The following is an 18,376-nucleotide window of genomic DNA, read 5'->3' as shown; positions in this document are numbered from 1 at the left end:
TGGTGGTTGTTGTTCAGTTGTTTCAGAGTTATCCTAGTCTTTTGGGGGATTTTCTTGGGAGAGATACTGGACGTTTGCCATTTTCTTCTCCAGCTCATTTTACAGACGAGAAAATGAGGCAAACAAGGTTAAGTGACTTGCCCAGGGTCACACAATTAGTATCTGAGGCCAGATCTGAACTCGGGAAGAGGAGTCTTCCTGATTCCAAGCCCAGTGCCTTTATCCACTGCAACACTTAGCTGTTCTATCAACATGGCATTGAGGCAAAATGATCAAGAACACTTATAGGAAAGATGGTTTATCTTACCCAGGTCCACACTGACCAATCAAAAAGCACTCATTACACATAAGGAAACTGAGAACACTCCAATTTGGGGGAAAAGATTTATGATAGCTTATCTCAGACTTCCAGATCAACTAAAAGTGATAAGAAGGGAGGTTTTCCTGCTCTTCGTATGCTATTTCAATAGCTGAGACAACATCAAGGATTACAGTGCTTATGATATCCTTTATTCAATTCACATAGAAAAGCATGCAGTATTAATGTAAAACAGTACAGTATTAATGTAAAATGTTCAGTGCACATTAGGTAAACAAGTCATTAGCATACAAACCCATTTTTTAAAGGCCTGTATAGGGAGACTGAATGTTTGGAATAACAAATGCTTTTCCAAACCTAAATTAAAAATTGTGCTTCACTCTTCCCCTCCCCCACCCCTTACCCACTCCCCACAAAAGAAAAAAGCACTTGCATCTTACATAAGAGAGACATTCTATTACTAACCAAAACTTAACTTTCTTTAGCATGGAAAACAGAGCAAGCAAGAATGCTAGCATGCACAAAGACTGTGGTTTCGATAAAGCACAGCACCATGCAAACAGCAAGTCCAGCATTTCAATAAGTAGCCCTGCCGCATCATCAGAGCTAGAATCTGGAACTGAGAACTTAAGAGTGCTCTACATCCAAGCCATGAAGTTACCATATTTCCCCACTCAGAGTAGGCTGAATTTCTGGTTTTCCACAAAGAGGTAGGTAAACAGACTCAGCCGTAAGGAGAAAAAAAAAAAAACACTTTGAAGTTAAAAACCATGGTTTCTTCTTCTCTAATTTTGAGGTCATATCTACACTGGCTAGTCAAAGGACAATATGAAAAAAAAACAAGTAAAACCCCAAACTCAAAAAACCTCCATTTAACTCAAGCCCACAGGGCTAATGCACAATGTGTGTGGTCTCGCCTAAAATCAGGCCATCACTGTCATAAAATAAAAGTGGCAGGTAAAATAAACTTACATACTTAGAAAAGCATTATGAAAATAAAATGTTTTATGGACAATGAAGAAAGCTCTAAGAATTTTATTTAACATCTACAAGCTGCTTCTTAGCAGCAGGCTACTGCATTTGACAAATAAAATATAAGAATACAAAACATACCCACCCTGATACAACACAAAAATAACGATGATGATGATAATGATGATGATGATTAAAAAAAAAAAAAGACCCAAACAGCCGCCAATTTCCTGGCATTATTCCAGAAGGGGTTCTCAGGAGTATGGAAGTAAAGACTAGCCCATTCATTTTTTACTTATTTTTGGTTAAAAGGATCAATACAAACTAGCTGGGATTCTGGGGTGGTTGGGGCAGGGGGACCAATAGTTCAGAAACCTCCATTTTCCTCTCTGGACAAAGTACCTTTTCAACAGAACTGAATCAACTTTTAGTTGCTTTGGATGGGCTGGCACTAGAAAGGCTACTCTGGATTTTTCTTTTTGCTGACTGATTCACACTCTTATTCCTCTTTTCAGGCACGAAGGAGGCAGACCATGGGGACTGAAGGTGATTGTGAACATTGTGCATCTCTGAGGACATCTTAAAAAAAGATGGCCCAAACCTCTGATCATCAAACAGCTTATGTGAGTTACTAAACAAAAAACTCTGGGAAAACTCCCTCTGAAACAAACAGTTCTGGGGTTTGATTTCACTAGTTCCTGAATTGGGAGAAGGGAGGAGTGGAAAGTGTTCATTCATCTCTTGGTCAGATGGTGAAAGGATGAAAAAAGAAGTGGGTTTCCATTCATTTCTATTTCCCGGCTGATCAAGCAGCTGAGAACATTTTGTAAGATTTGGCTTAGTTCTTTCTTCTAGTTTATCAGAATCATCCAAAAATTCGCTATTTTGTGCTAACTTTGTTGGGGTTTCCACGTCAGCGGATTTAAAATTGTTATAGGGACTCTTACTGTTGTCTGATTCGGACATCATGGAGTCCAGCTCAGAGATCTTATCAAGGTAAGCTGCATCCATTGACGCTTCACTGGATGTTCTAGTACGATTCATTTCAAAGGATCTAATAGAATTTAACCTTTTAGATAAACAGGAACCTGTTTTCTCACTGGATTTCAACGACAGCTCTCCAGAAGAACTTGCCACTGTGTTCTGCTCTGAACTTCCAAAATCTAAGTTCTGGACAAAATTGGTAGGGCAACAATCCCAAAATACTGACTTTGGGGAAGTGAAACACTCTGACTTCTTTCCATTTTCACAACTATTTGTATTTTCCTGGAGGGAATCTTTGCCACAACTGCTTGAGGTGCCACAAAAATCATCAAACACCAGTTTTCTTAGATGGTGTGAGTGCTTTCTGATACTCTCTGTTTTGACCAGAGAACTTTCTTTGTTATCTGGGGTATTGAGCTGAAGACAACTAAGAGACAAAGAGGGGGTACAGGGAGCTGGGAGATCATAAAGTTCCTCATCTTTGTAAAGGTCACAATTCCCAGTTTTATTATTCCACTGTCTTTCCAAACAGGCATCCATCCTTGTATCAGTAACATCTAACAGGATTTTCAACTGTTCTGGGAAGAGTTCTTTGTTCTTACAACACTCTGTCTCTCTCTCACTTGAGCCTTCTTGACTAGCAGAGTTAACATCTAAGAGTCTACTACTTGAAGACTGTGTAAGGTGTGAAGAAGTTGGATTGGCTGCAACAGACTGCTTTCCGACACCATCTACCTGACTTATTAAAGTTGTGGTACTTTCCTCAGGGTGGCTGTTTCCTTGTTCTGTAGAAAGTACTCTTTGGCTAATGGAGTTTGAAGTTTCAGTTTCTTCACTTGAGCTTTTTAGCAGTGAGATTTGAGATTCTAATTCTTCTATATATTTATCACTTCGTTCCAGGGCTTTCTTGAGGCGATTTGTTTCTCTCTCATACTGTTCTACCTTGGACTGAAGAGCAGCAACTGTAAATCTGCCAAACCTGCAAAAAATGGAAGGACAATTAATCTTCCAACTAAAGTAAGGTTTTTATACTTTTTTCTTTTAAAAAAGTTTAAGATCAGAAATAATTGCATCTTCTGATTCCATACACATAACATTGAAATTTCAGGCCCTTCAGTGAATGGGGACATAAACAGACTCCATTAGTTTTTTTTTCCTTACTTAATAATGACTTTTCCTACATACTAACACATAGAAAATAACAATGGTGAATAGCTAACAGTATTCTTTACTAATCAAATCAGACCATTAGTAGCACTGAGGCAAAAACCATCTGAAGATTACCCTTCCAAAAGCTAGACCTATCAATTCACTTCAAATATGCATGAAGAGTTATCCCCTAAAACAATGGCAAAGATTTATGATAACATTTGAACAGTAGTCCACATCTTGAAATATTTACATTCAATCATTTTCCTATCGTACAGCCGTGTTTTACAATACATTTCTTACACAATGTCACCTTGTCAAATATAAAATGCCAATTTGAAATTCAGAAATCTTAACAGTCCTGAGAGAGGTGGTTTTAAATACTTATTTGGTCCCTTTCAATTACAGCCATCCTAGATCTACAGTTTTTTACTCAGCCTTCCCAAGTCCTGTGCTTTAACTCATTCCAGAGCCACTTATTTTTGGCATTTTACTATTGTGTGGGACATCAATCTCATTTCTTCCAACTTTGAAATACAAAATCTGTGCTTGTGGCTCAGATATATTCCACATAAAAACATTTTCATACTGTTCCTGAGAACAAGAATTTAAGATTGGGGTTGAAAAGAATGCATCAGATAATCATCCCTTTATCATTTTGTTTTCACTGACCTTTCCTACAAAGGGCAGGTACTGGTCAGCTGCATGCACTAGAGTACACTGACAACGGTACCAGGAAAATCCGTATACCTGTAGGAATCAAATGCTGTTTGATGAAACAATGAACATAAGCTTAAAAGGTTACTCCCACTCCACTTTCCTTCTTCTAACTTTCCTTACTTTCAATTAAAAGATAATTCCTTTCCCAAATAAACACACTCATTCAAAACATTTTCAAACCTTTAATGCCTATTTATTTGTCTGGGATATTTCACTGTTACCTTTGCCTGGTAGCAGAGGGGTGGGGGGTCGAACTCCTCAGGTGACTTCTCAGAATTTCTTATAACTCTCTGAGCCCATGATATAATTTTCTTTGACCGTAACTTGCTTCTACGATAAATCTACATTCCTACCTACCCTACCTCCTATGGTACTCTGATATGAATCTAACCTTACATCATAACTGGTAACAAGTATCAACTGAGTAGCTATTACATATCTGACAATGTATTATACACTATGTATTTATAATGGCAAATTGTAAGAGACATGAAATCAACAACTAGATGTTCCCAGAATTTGAAATAACATCTCCAACCTTGATACATTTTTGAAGGCCATCTTCCATAGCTCAAATATACTTTTCCCTCATTCCCCACTCTCTTTGCCTCTCCTACTCCCCTCAAACAGAACCAAAATTGATCACTCCCTTCTCACATTTTGCTGGAGTGTTTTTTTCTGGTCCTGTCCTTCACACCCATCACTCCCTACTACTTATCTGTGTACAGATTAGAACCCCCTTAATACAAAGATTCATAAACTGGAGTCCATGGACACTAAGGTGTCCATGGATAGACTTTAGGGAGTCTGTGAACTACGAGGAGAAAAAATGACCTTTTCACTAACTCCCTAATTGAAATTTATCATGTCCTAGGTAACAAACCATTATTCTGAAAAGGGATTTGTCCATAGGCTTCACCAGACTGCCAAATGTGTCCATGACACACACACAAAAAAGGTTAAGAACATTGCCTAAACAAAATGATAGTTTCTGGTGGGCAGGTGAAATGATATGACTATCATTTCTCTCTCTCCCTCCCCCCCCACATCCCTTGTTCCTCTAGCACCTTATTCATAAGAGGTAGCTAATTCATGCTTGCTGAATTGAATTTGCTGTTGCAACCATACATATCTGTGTTACTCTCTACCCCATTTTTATTTAAAACAAACAAATCTTTTTTTTTTGTCGTGCTAAGTTGCATTCTAATTTAGAGGCAACCATTAGCCATCCAGGTCACCCAGGGCCCTGTGTCCTGCTGTTCCTATTTAATCTGATTCTGGAAGAGTTAAAGAAGCTGCAATCTGTGTTGTTATAAAAGGAGAGGTTTGAGTTACATATGATCTCCTAATATTGATTTGCTCTCTGATACGAACTATATTTCCAAGAGAAAGCATACTCCCTTTAGCTTCTAAAAAAGGAATAGCAACAATCTGTCTCTTTTGATAAAGAGGGTATATTTTGGGGGTGGAAAGGTTAAAGAAGGTAAAGTTTGCTAGTTGGAATATTTAAATATAATGCCAATACATGTTGCAGTTCCCTCAATAGATACTTCAAAACACCAAACCCTCATATTTAAAGTCAATCCTTGATCAATGTGCACAAAGTTTTGGGAGGCAATTTAGCAATAAATTTTCTAGACTACTTCAAGAGCGAGATTTTCTTTTGAAAAGGCTTCCACATTTACATACATATTTGGCAAGTTTTTTTTTAATGGAAGAACTATGTAATATGTTTATTTAATGCAAAGATGAAAACTGGCAACATCCAATTTGCTTACCATGAGTAAGTTTTGTATTCTCAAGTGTAATTTTCATAATGAATGTCCTCAGGTGAAAAAATCAGATTGCTTAAAACCTAGCAATACTGATAGGTAATATGTGAACTGCTACTGAAGGATATCTGGGAAGGCAGCAGAGGCTTTTATAAGGAAATATTACAAAGACCTTCCCCCCCACCCCCTACCCCCCAGTTCTGAAGATTTTAGCTCATGAGAGGCTGTGTGGTACAGCTGGAGGCAAAAGATGAGTTCAGATTCTGACTTTGGAAGTCCACCTCTTAGAATGTGTTTCCTCATCTGTAAAATGGGAATAATAATGGCACTATAAAGGCACTATCTGCCTTGATGGGTACTTGCCAGGATCAAATGAGAAGAAGAATGTGGAAGTGCTTTGTGATAGTAAAACAAACCATAAATATAAACTGCTGTGATATAATTAGATTTTAAGTTCAGATATAATTTTATGATCCCCCATTTATTTGTTCTAATGCTCAGGTTATTTTTTTTTAATGTCCATCAACAGATTTACTGAAGGAAAGCCAAAATACCAACATTTTAAATGAAACCTATAGTAATTTTTTCCATCCTAAAATGGAAAGTTGATATGTTGTGAGAAGAAAGTCAAAGAATGAAAATAAAACAAGAAACATCCCTTGGCTATCTCAGCCAAGAAAGATATCATGGTATAATGGACCTGAATTCTAGTCAAGGCTAGATTAGGCAAGTTTTATGTCCTAGGTTCAAATTCCATCTCTGCTAATAAATGTGTGCCTTTGGGCAAGTTACTTAACATCTCTGTGCCTCAGTTTCCTTATCTGTAAATTGAGGTGGTTAGACTACACGAACAAGAAACTGTCCTCCACCTCTAAGTCTCTCATTCTATTTCACTCCTCCCTCTAGGGCTCAGTTTTCTCATCCATGAAATGAGGAGGATAAATCAGGTGATGCCTAATGCCCCTTTTATCTCAGAGATAATATGGTTCAATCTAACATGCTCAAGGGATCGTCAAGTCTTTGGATCAATATTAACTGGATTATTAAAAGGTCAGCAACATCAATCAATGAACAATTATCTATTAAACACCTACTATGTGCTGGGCACTGGAAATACAAAGACAAAAATGAAGATAATTCCTCCCCTCAAGAAACTTACATCCTCAAAGAGACACAACATGTAAGTATATGCAGGGCAATTTGAGGGGAGTGGAACTAGCAATTCTTGGGCTGGGCCAAGTCAAGGCCTCATGTAGTTAGCAGAATTTGAGCTAAGCCTTGAAAGACACCCAAATTTCTAAGAGGCAGAGGTAAGGAAAGGGTATGTTCAAGGGACGAGGAAGAGCCTTGGACGTACAAAGGCACGGAAGAGGGAGAGGTTATGTTATATATCAGAAATGGCAAAAAGGCCATTCTGCCTGGAACAAAGAGTAAATAAAGGTGAGTTATGTATATTAAGGCTGGAAAGGTAAGTTGAAGCCAGGTTGCGAAGGGCTTTAAATGCCTAAAAGAGTATTTGTATTGAGAAAACTAGGTGGTACAGTGGGTAAAGCACTGGAACTGAAATCAGGAAGACCCCTAGTTCAAATCTGAATTCAGATACAAACTAGCTATGTGACTGACCCTGGGCAAGTCACTTAATATCTACCTCAATTTACTCTTCTTTAAAATTTGGATAAGGATAGCACCTATATCCTAGGGTTGTTGTGAGGACATTTGTAAAGTACTTTGCAAACTTAAAGAGCTATGTAAATGTGTACTGCTACTGTTACTACCACTATTGTTATTACTATTTATTATGGAGTTATTAGGGAGCCAGTGGAATTTGCTGAATAGGAAAGTGACATGATAATACCTATGCTTTAGGGAAAGCACTTCTGCAGCTATGTGGAGGATGAATTGGAAATAGGAGAGACATGAGTCAGGAAGACCAATCAGTAAGCTACTGTAATAATCTAGGAATAATCTCAACTGTCTACCATATTAGGGTGGCAATCACTAATCACCAAGTGGTCAACTAGTGGTGACATAAGTTTTCTTTTTTAATTAATAAAAATTTATTCTCTCCCTCCCATTCCACTCCCATTTACTAAAGAAAAAAAATCTTGTAGCAAATAGTCATAATGTGCATATTTGAACAAAAGAAATTCTCAGAATTACCATGTGAGACATAATTTTTAAAAAGCAAATCAGTAATGAACCTTGAATAACTTTATTCTATTAAAATGTGTCCATCCCTATATCAATATAGGAGATTCAGGAGAAGAAAAATATTCTTCTACTCTTGATATCGTCCCTAGATATAAAAAATTCTGGCATTGCTAAACACTTTTTCCATCAAAAATATCTATCAATTTCAACTTCATAATAACAATCATAAAGCCTATTTTGACGTAGGTCAAAATCATAAGATTTAGGACTTATGGGAAGCTTAAAGATAAATATCTTTCATCTGACAGACAAGGAAACTGAGGCCCATAAAGTTAAAGTAATTTGAACAAGATCATCAGATAATAAGTATGGCAGAACCAGTATTTGAATGCAGATTCTTCACTTCAAATCTTGTATTCTTTCAAATTGTTCCATACCAACTATAAGGGGACTCTGGGTTCATCCTCAATACTTTGATTCAAGTAATCTTAACAACAATAGAACTCCTCCTACTCACCACAGTTATACTGCTCTTTACTGATACAAAAAACAGTCACCTACATTGTCTTCTTCCAATAACCACTTAGCTTCGTAGTACAAGCAATATCATCCCCATTTTATAGATGGGGAAACTTACTGTCTGGTAAGAGGCAGAGCTGGGCCTTGGTATGCTTAATGGAAAATGCATTGTTCACTAAGTCAGAGGACCTCCATCCAAGTTCTGACTCTGATACTTACTAGCTGAACGATGACAGATAATTGTAACCCCTCTGAACCAGAAGTTCACCAAGCAGTAGAACAAGGGATAACATTCTTTATACTCCTTAACCTTAAATAATTCTTGTGGAAACAGCCATCTGCAAACTTCAAAGTGCTATATAAATGTCAGCAAAGCACCATATTATACAAAGGGAAAACCAATGGATTTGATGTCAAAGGACTTAAGTTCAAATCTTATCTCTGTTACTTATTATCTGTAGAATCAGAATCCATGGGTGGAAATTATGTCAGGAAAACTTCCTAACAATTTGGCTGTCTAAAAGGGGAATGGGCTGTCATAAGAGGTAATAGATTTCCCTTCTTTGGAGATCTTAATGCTAAAGCTAGAGGAATGACATCATCCTACATTCTCTCCCTTTCTTCCAATCTTTGATGATGAGGTCACCTTTCTTCTTGACAAGGCCAACTCTGCTACACATGCCCCGATCTCATTCCCTCAGATCAGTGACTATTTTGAGCATATGTGTAGGAAGAATGTGAATTTAGAATGTGCTGCTGTGGGGCAGGTAGGTGGTGCAGTAGGTAAAGCACCGGTCCTCAAGTCAGGAGAACCTAAGTTCAAATCCAGCCTCAGACCAAACACTTGACACTAGCTGTGTGGCCCTGGGCAAGTCACTTAACCCCAACTGCCTAAAGAGAAAAAAAGAAAAAAAGGAAAGAAAGAATGTGCTGCTGCCTTGAACCAAGTATGGGCTTTAACTTTACTAAGCATGAAAGATATACACTAGTCTTTTCAGCCACATGTATCAGACCTGGGTGGTAATCAGCTTCAACAGTCTCATCTCTAATTGTAAGAAAAAAAAAAAGATACTATGCTTGTGATTATTGCCAGATTTTTTTTTAAAGGCAGAATATTTTCAGCACTCATTGATCAGAGAGTGCCAGCTTGGCATAGCTGATTGCATATAGACATCAGAGTGAAGAAAAACTTGGGTTCAAGTACTGTCCTTGTGACATTTTGATTGTGAGAAGATGGGAAAATAACCATGTAGCACACCCCTACCCTCTACCCCACCAACTGATCTGTACTGATAGAGGAAGTTTCCTGAGAGTTCTCTACACCAATGAAATTCCAAGTCTAGACCAAAAAATACAAATAAAACAACCAAACAAAACCATTATAAAGTTCCTGGACTCAGGATGTAACTTTGAGATGTACAAAACAATAGGCTATGTTATTAAAACCAATCTCAATTCACATTTTATCATGTGTTTCATCATACTTATTAGAATGCCAATATTATTTTTCCTACTTCATTGACAAAATTTAAAAGATAGGCTTTGACAGAAAATATGGGATGCTGCTGTGGTATTTTTACTCCTCCAGCATTCTTGTACAAAGAAGTTACATACAATTTAAATGGGAGGTAATCTCAGTGGAAAGGCACCAGTAAGTAGGGCAATTGGAAAAAGCCTCTTCAGAAGGTGGGATTTAAGCTGAGTCCTAAAGAAAGACAGGGGAGTCAGGAACCACAAGTGAGGAGAGACAATGTTTCAGGTATGAGGGCCAACCATAAATAAAGGCCCTGAGGACTTTCATAGGGGGAAAAAAAAAAGGAGCAGCAAAAAAGTCAGAAATGTTGGTCTTGGATCACAGAGTACATAGAGTGGAGTTGGTATAAGAAGACTGTAAAGGTAAGAAGAGACCAGGTTGTGAAAAGCTTTAAAACATAAAGTAGTTTACATTTGATCCTGGAGATAATAGGGAGCCACTGTAATTCATTAAATAGGGTAGCAACATGGTCAGATCTATATTTGAGGAAGCTCAAACTGACAACTGAGTGGAGACTAGAGACGGGAGAAGGGAGAGACTTGGGGCAGGGAGACCAACCATCTGGCTATTGTAATAGTGCAGGCATAAGGCACTGAGGGTCTGGACTGAGATAGCGCTAACTGTGCAAGTGAACAGAAGGGAAAGTATATAAGACACGCTGTGAAGACAGAAATCTCAAGACTCGGCAACAGACTGGACGTGTGGGTTGAATGCAAGTGAGGAGTTGAGGATAACACTGAGGTCGCAAGAAGAGGGAGAGCTTGAGAGGAAAGATAATGAGTTGTTCTGGACGTGCTGAATTTGAGATGTCTATGGACACCCAATAGACATTTAACAATGTGAGAATGGAAGTTGTGAGAGAGGTCAAGGCTGTACTGATATGAAAATCATCAGCAAAGAGATTACAACAGAATCCACAGGAGCTGATGGGCTCACCAAATGGAACAATATAGAAGGATAAGAAAAAGGTCCCAGGACAGAGCTCCATGAGACATCCACGGATCTGGATAAAAATCTAGCAAATGAGAACCAGGGGAGAACAGTGTCACAAAACTCCAGAGGAGAGAACATAAAGAGAAGAAGGTGATCGACAGTGTTAAAGGCTGCAGAAAACTCAAGAAGGATGAAGACTGAGGAAAGGTATTAGATTCTACCATTAAAAGATCATTAACTCTGGCTGAATGATGAGGCTGGAAGCCAGAATGGAGAGAGTTAAGAGAAAGAGAAAAAAATGAAGCCGAGGAAACCTACTGCAGACAGTCTTCTCAAAGATTTTAGCAACAAACTGGAGAGAAGACATGAGATAATAGCTAGCAGGGGTGGAAGGATCAAATGGGGATGGGAGAGGCAGGGACATGTTCAGAGGCAGTAGGAAGCCTTCAGCAGACAAGGAGAGATTGTAAATGGAGTGGCGGAAGAAGCAATCTACTGGAGGAGAAGAGACAGAATTGGATCATTTGGGCATGTAGAGAGGTCAGTCTTGGCAAGAAGATGGGCCTCCTCTTCATGTGAGACGGCGTTTAGGTAGAAACAGTAGCAGAAAGCATTGGGAAATGCAAGTTGAAGAGGGGAAGAGACAAAGCTCCTGACGAGTGGCCTCAATTTTTCCAGTAAAACACGAGATGTGGTTCTCAGCTGAGAGGGTGGGAGGAAGGGGAGCTATAGAAGATTTAAGGTGGGATGAAAAAGTCTGGAAGTGCTGCTGTGGTGAGTAGGACAGCGAGTCAATTAGGGAGGTGTAACAGGATCGCCTTGCTGCAAGGGTAACCATGGAGCCTACATTCAATATTGGCTCTCTGGAACTGATGAAGGAGGAGTCTCTCAGGAAGCTTCCAATTTCCAATCTCCTCTTATTCCTGGCCTTTTTCTTGAAGTGATGTGCTCCAACCATAGCAGCCTGACCTCATGTAACCAGCTTTTCTCTGCACTGCAGGTAAGGAAGAGTATTTTGTTTACTTTGTAATGGCATCTTTTCTGCTTTTAAATTATATTTATTTTACTTCAACTTCAATCAGAAACACAAAAGCTGACAGCACTCAGAAAATATAGTAACCTATCTGGTGATCCTAATGTGCAAACTGGTGTAAGTAACGTTTGGGCCACAATCCTGAAAGCCTGAGCCCCAATTCTTAGAACCAAAATGCCCAGAAAATTTCCAATATTCTTGCCATTTTCATGGGTCAATGCACCAATGTCCTCTGGGGATCCTAACCTTTAATTGTGAACCAAATTTACTCTCAGCAAACTAGTAAAGACTGCAATCAAATGTTGAGAAATCAATTCCTCTTCTTTGTTCTCTGCCAATACCAAATAATGGACCCTCTTGTACAATCATCCCAGCAATAACATAACATTTGTAATAGATGTTGGGGGAAAGGGAGAAGTGCATACTTAAAATTTAAGTGTGGAGCAGACTAAAACCTATATAAATGTTTCTACACTGTATACTGCAACAGGCCACATGAAAGACTAATGTATTTGCCAAAAACTTAAAATCAAAATCTACTATAATTGATTAGATATCCTTAACTTTTTTTTGAGCACCTGCTCTATGCTTGGAGGGTGGGGGGGGAAGGTGCAGCGGGCAAATGAGGTTTTTTTTCTTTTTTTTTTCAAAGTCATTTTTAAGCCCTACAGTCCCAACTCTCTAGGAGTTTAAAGTCTCTTTGACAATCTAATTTATTTGGTCATTAACATGTGTTACAGGCCACTCTACATTATATCACTACAATGAGGACAAGCAGATGAGAAGAGATTGTGGTCATTCTGCCCATTCCCAATTAGCTATGCCTTCAGAGATGGGCCCCTTAGGCAGCTGAGGGGTCTGTGCAAACAACTTATTTTAGTGCCTCTCTGTCACAGTCTGGCCCCAGGGCACCATCAGGTTCCCCTGACTGTCTACAAGATCCCCTTCCAGGGAAACCATAGGGCATAACAAAAATCAGTCATCTTATCAGGCCAGGTCAAATGCCATGAATTATGGAGTATGGAAGCCGGATGTCAAGAAGAACCTCCCGAGGGTAACAAACTGGCACAGGTCCAAATCATGGGCCCATAAAACACTACTCGCTATAGGACCTTAGTCACGTCAAGTCCCATAACTTCTCTGTGTCTCAGTTTCTTCATCTGCAAAATGAGAGGGTTGGGCTGTATCGTCTCCAAGGTTCCTTCCCACTCCACAGCTATAATCCTATAGACAAGCATGGGTCAGGAACACTGGCATCAGAAAGACAACTGCTGATTAAAAAAAAAAAAAAGCAGAGATTCTGAAGGGTTCAGGGGTCAAGAATCAGGGAGGCCTTAGCACTCGTACCTTTACAGCTTAAGCTGTAAAGCATAAGCTGTTTGGTCCAATTCTCTACACTGATGAAGGGTACCAAAAATCTCCACTAATTTGCCTTCACAGTCCCTAACTATACTTGGAGATCAACTCAGCTTTTATCCTGTCAGAGTTCGAATGAAGAAAGGAGACACTTCAAAGAATATTACAGATGCATTACTTTTGACAACAAAAGGAAAGAAATATAATATCTGCTTATTGATTAGGATAAAACTGAACAAATTATGATGTAGAAATGTAATCAAATATTACTACATTGTAAAGATTGATGGAATCAGAGGAGAGATACAATAAGAGACTTGAATGAATTGATACAGAGTAAAGAAAGCAGAGCCAAAGAATACACACAATGATCACAAGTATTGATGTAAGGGATGAAGTATCGTGCTTGGAGCAAGGAAGACCAAAGTTTGAATCCTGCTTCAGGAACTTATTTAGCCGTGTGACCCTAGGCAAATTACTGAACCTCCTTCAGACTCAGTTGTCTTATTTACAAAATGAGACTAGTAACAGCACCTACCCACAGGGTTGTTGTGAAAATCAAATAAGATACCTAGCAAAATGCTTTGCAAATCTTAAACCACTACATCAATGTTTATTTATTATTATTATTAACATGGACCATAAAGACCTGGTCAGATAAAATGGTTAGCACCATAATATCAAAGGTAAAGACCACATTCCTCCTTCCTATTTACAGTCAAGGTTTATGGGGAATATGCTTTTGTAAAGGGGTTTGTGGGAAGTTTCTGCTATGTTAAAACCAAAATGAATTTAAAAAAAAAAACTATTTTAGAATTGGAAAAGGGCTTAGATATCATCTAATCCACCACTAAAGAGCATGTGGTCTCCATGGAGGAGAGGGAAGACTTACTATCTTCTTCAAATGCTTTTCTGAGAGGCCTATTTAATCCACTAACTAAAGGAAAAGACTGAGCAGTAGGAATTTCTGGAGCTTCTGTTCCCATCAACCATCCCCACAATGAGGCATGGGTATTAAACCAGTATTGGTTTGGGACTGCTCTCTGGCCTCTTTAAGCCTTGGGAGTGCTGAGCAGTAAAATGATTTGTGTATGTATTCAAGGTCCCTCAGGGTATATCCAGGGATATTGGCATTAACAGATGCACATAGTATTGTTTCAAAGACAAGACAATATTTGAATATGCAAGATTCCTGGCCATACACATAACAAAGTAAAGCCCATAATAATTAAGCTGGGGATGATATGGTGGAGCAGAGCTATACAAACATTCCCAAGTGTCCCGGGTAAGAGCCAGTCAGGCAAAGTGTGAGGGGCTTGGTCAGGTGAGGGTCAAATGGAGGAGTATTGCTGCTCTAATAGGCAGTTTTGTGTAACTGTTTTCAGGGAATGCAGTTTCTACAGATTTTATTTGGGTGTTCATTGGGAAGTATCTGTCATGCCAAAATAAAATATTACAAAAACTGGATTTTAAAAAGGAAGTGGTGGTGGAGCCAAGACGGCAAATTAGAGGGAGCAACCCAGTTGAACTCTCCCAATATTCCCCTCTGAACAACTTCAAAACAACACCTCAAATTTTGGAGTGGTAGAGCCCACAAAAGGCAGTGTGAGACATTTTTCCAGCCTAAGACAACTTAGGAGGTCAGCATGAGAGGACTATGACACCTGGCTAGGGGCTGGCTAGAGCTTAATGGCAGCACTGAAGGTCCCCATGACAGTAGCAGCAGAAGCAACCACTTCTGGAGCTCTCAGCTCAGAGACAGTAAGGGGATTGGACAACTAGTCGGAAAGAGACTAGGGGAATCTTTGCAGGCACTGGGTGCAAATGGAGCTGAATGGCAACTCTATCTCCTCTGAGTTCTGGGTCACAGTTCCAGGGCAGAGAGGAGTGCTTCTGGTCATTCACAAGGGAGCAGGGGACTTAGTTGAAGTTCCAAGGCAGAAAAAAGACTAGCACTTGGGGCTGCAGAAGAGGATGGGATGAGGTCCAGTTCTAGGGTCAAGAGAAGTAACAGCACTTGTGGCTACAGGGGGCTAATCCTGGGTGAAGACCAGGAAAGCACCGACTATACCTCTCTCTAGACTATAACACTTTGGAAGCACACAAAATTTGCAGACTTCCCAGAACTAATTTTGAAAACAGCAGCATGAAAAAGCCTGAAGTTTGAGATAGTGGTTCCCCACCCCTGGGTAAGCCAAGCTCAACTTTCACAAAAAGTTCAAAGCTAAGAAATAGGCTGGAAAAATGAGTAAACAACAAAACAAGAATTTCACCATAAAAAGCTACTACAGTGGCAAGGAAGACCAACTCAGAAGAAGACAATAAGGTGAAAGCAGCTACAAGCAAAGCCTAAAAAAAAATTCTAACTGGACCCAAATCCAAAATACTCTGGAAGAGTAACTAAAAGAGGGAGGGAGAGAGAGGGAGGGAGGGAGGGAGGGAGAGAGAGAGAGAGATAAGAGCAGTAGAGGAAAAATTGAGGAAAAAAATGAGAGTGATACAAGAAAATCATGAAAAGAGAATTAACAACTTGGTAAAAGAAGCACAAAAATTCACTGAAGAAAAGAATTTAAAAAGGAGACTAGGCCAAATGGAAAAGTAGATACAAAAGCTCATCAAAGAAAATACTTAAAAATTAGAATTGGGCAAGTGGAAGTTAATGACTCCATGAGACACCAAGAAACAATAAAACAAAGTCAAAAAATGAAAAAAAAAAAAGAAAAATGTGAACTGTTATCAGAAAAACAACTGACCTGGAAAATAAATCAAGAGGAGATAATTTAAGAATTATTAGACTGTTGGAAAGCCATGATCAAAAAAAGAGCCTAGACATCCTATTTCAAGAAATTATAAAGCAAAACTTCCCTGATATCTTAGATCCAAAGGATAAAATGGAAACTGAAAGAATTCACTCTTCATCTCCTAAAAGAGAGCTCAAAAGGTAAAGGAGAAAATATTACAAGCATCCAGAAAGAAACCATTCAAATACCATGGAGCCACAGTCAGGAACACATAAGATTTAGCAGCTACCACATTAAAGGAGTGGAAGGCTTGGAATATGATATTCTGGAAGGCAAAGAAAGTAGGATTACAACCAAGAATAACCTACCCAGCAAAACTAAGTATAATCCTTCAGGGTAAAAAAATGGATAATTAGTGAATCAGAGGACTTCCAAGCATTCTTGATGGAAAGACAAGAGCTGAATAGAAAATCTGACATTTTGACAAACATAAGACTGAAGAACAGTATAAAAGGGAAGACATGAAAGAGTAATCATAAGGGACTCAATAAATTAAACTTTACATTCCCATATGCAAGATGATATATGTTAACTCCTAAGAACGCTATCATTATTATGATAGTTAAAAGGAGTCTACATCGACAAAGGACATGTGTATGAGTCAATTATGTTGGGATGATCTCAAAAAAAAAAAAAAACAGGTGGGGAGAAGAAGAAGAAAAGGAGAGGTAGAATAGGGAAAATCTTCTCACATAAAAGAAGCCAGCAACAAAGAGCTTTTTTAGTGATGGAGAAAATGGGGGTTAGGGGGACAATGTTTGAACCTTACTCTCATCCGTTAGGTATAGAAGTCTACCTTACCCAATAGGGAAATAGGAAAGAAAGGGGATAAAATAAATTGGGGGAGGGGAAGGGAGGCAGTGGTCAGAAGCAAAACAGACTTTTGAGTATAAAGAGAGCGAGAGAATGATAAACAGAAGAAAACAGGATGGAGGGAAATACAGTTAGTTATCATAACCGTGTATGTGAATGGGATGAACTCATCCAAAAAATGGAAGTGGATAGAAGAATGGATTAGAAACCAGAGTCCAACAACATGTTGTTAACAATGGTGACACTTGAAACAGAAAGACACACATAGAGTTAAAGGGCTGGAACTGATTTTACTATGATTCAGCTAAAGTAAAAAAGACCAGAGTAGCAATCATGATCTCACACAAAGCAAAAGCAAAAACAGACTTAATTAAAAGAGATAAGGGAAACTACATTTTGCTTAAAATGTACCATAGACAAGCAATGAAGTAATATCAAAGGTAATGAAGTAATATTAAAAAATTTTACAGTGAGTTTTCTGATAAAGGCCTCATTTTTTAAATATATAAGAAATTGAGTCAAATTATAAAAATAAGAGCCATTCCCCAATTGATAAATGGTGAAATATGAAGAAACAATTTTCAGAAGAAATCAAAGCTATCTTTAGTCATATGAAAAAATTCTCTAAATCACTACTTATTAGAGAAATGCAAATTAAAACAACTCTGAGGCATTGCCTCACATCTATCGGAAATGACATGCTAGAAGGGATAAAGGAAAAATAGGTACACTAATGAATTGCTAGTGGAGTAGTGAACTGGTTTAATCATTCTGGATAACAATCTGGAACTAGGCCCAAAGGGCTACAAAACTGTGCATACCCTTTGACCCAGTAATACCTCTACTAAGTTTGTATCCCAAAGAGATTAAAAAAAAAAAAAAGGAAAAGCACCTATACATACAAAAATATTTATAACAGCTCTTTTTTTGGTGGCAAAGAATAGGAAATTGAGAAGATGCTCATCAACTGAAAAATGGCTGAACAAGTTGTGACACACGATTGTGATGATGTACTACTGTGCTATAAGAAATGATAAGGGGGACAGTTTCAGACACACATGGCAAGATCTATACGAACTGATGAAAAATGAAGTGAGAAGAACCAGGAAATCACTGTACACAGTAACAGCAATGTTGTAATGATGATCAACTGTGAAAAATTTGGCTACTCTGATCAATATAATGATCTAAGACAATTCCAAAGGACTCATGATGAAAAAAAATGCTATCCACCTCCAGAGAGAGAGAGAGACACAGAGAGAGAGAGAGAGAGAGACAGAGAGAGAGAGAGAGAGAGAGAGAGAGAGAGAGAGAGAGAGA

At 38.6% G+C, this 18,376-nt stretch overlaps 1 protein-coding gene across 1 annotated transcript in view; it reads right to left on the bottom strand.

The window, feature by feature from the left end:
- Positions 1-420: 420 nt before the first annotated feature.
- The window catches only part of RNF219 (ring finger protein 219), a 45,986-nt gene continuing 28,030 nt past the window's right edge, over positions 421-18,376 (bottom strand). Inside the window, exon 6 of the mRNA XM_027844558.1 lies at positions 421-3,254. Within this exon, the coding sequence (XP_027700359.1) occupies positions 1,712-3,254 (1,543 nt within the window). The 3' untranslated portion in view covers positions 421-1,711. The remainder of the gene's footprint in view (positions 3,255-18,376) is intronic.

This window comes from Vombatus ursinus, unplaced genomic scaffold (assembly GCF_900497805.2).
Source record: "Vombatus ursinus unplaced genomic scaffold, bare-nosed wombat genome assembly UNPS02014942.1, whole genome shotgun sequence".
In the NCBI taxonomy this organism is placed as follows: domain Eukaryota; kingdom Metazoa; phylum Chordata; class Mammalia; order Diprotodontia; family Vombatidae; genus Vombatus; species Vombatus ursinus.
The sequence above is the reverse complement of the archived record's forward strand: the minus strand, read 5'-3'. Positions and strand labels throughout refer to the sequence as shown.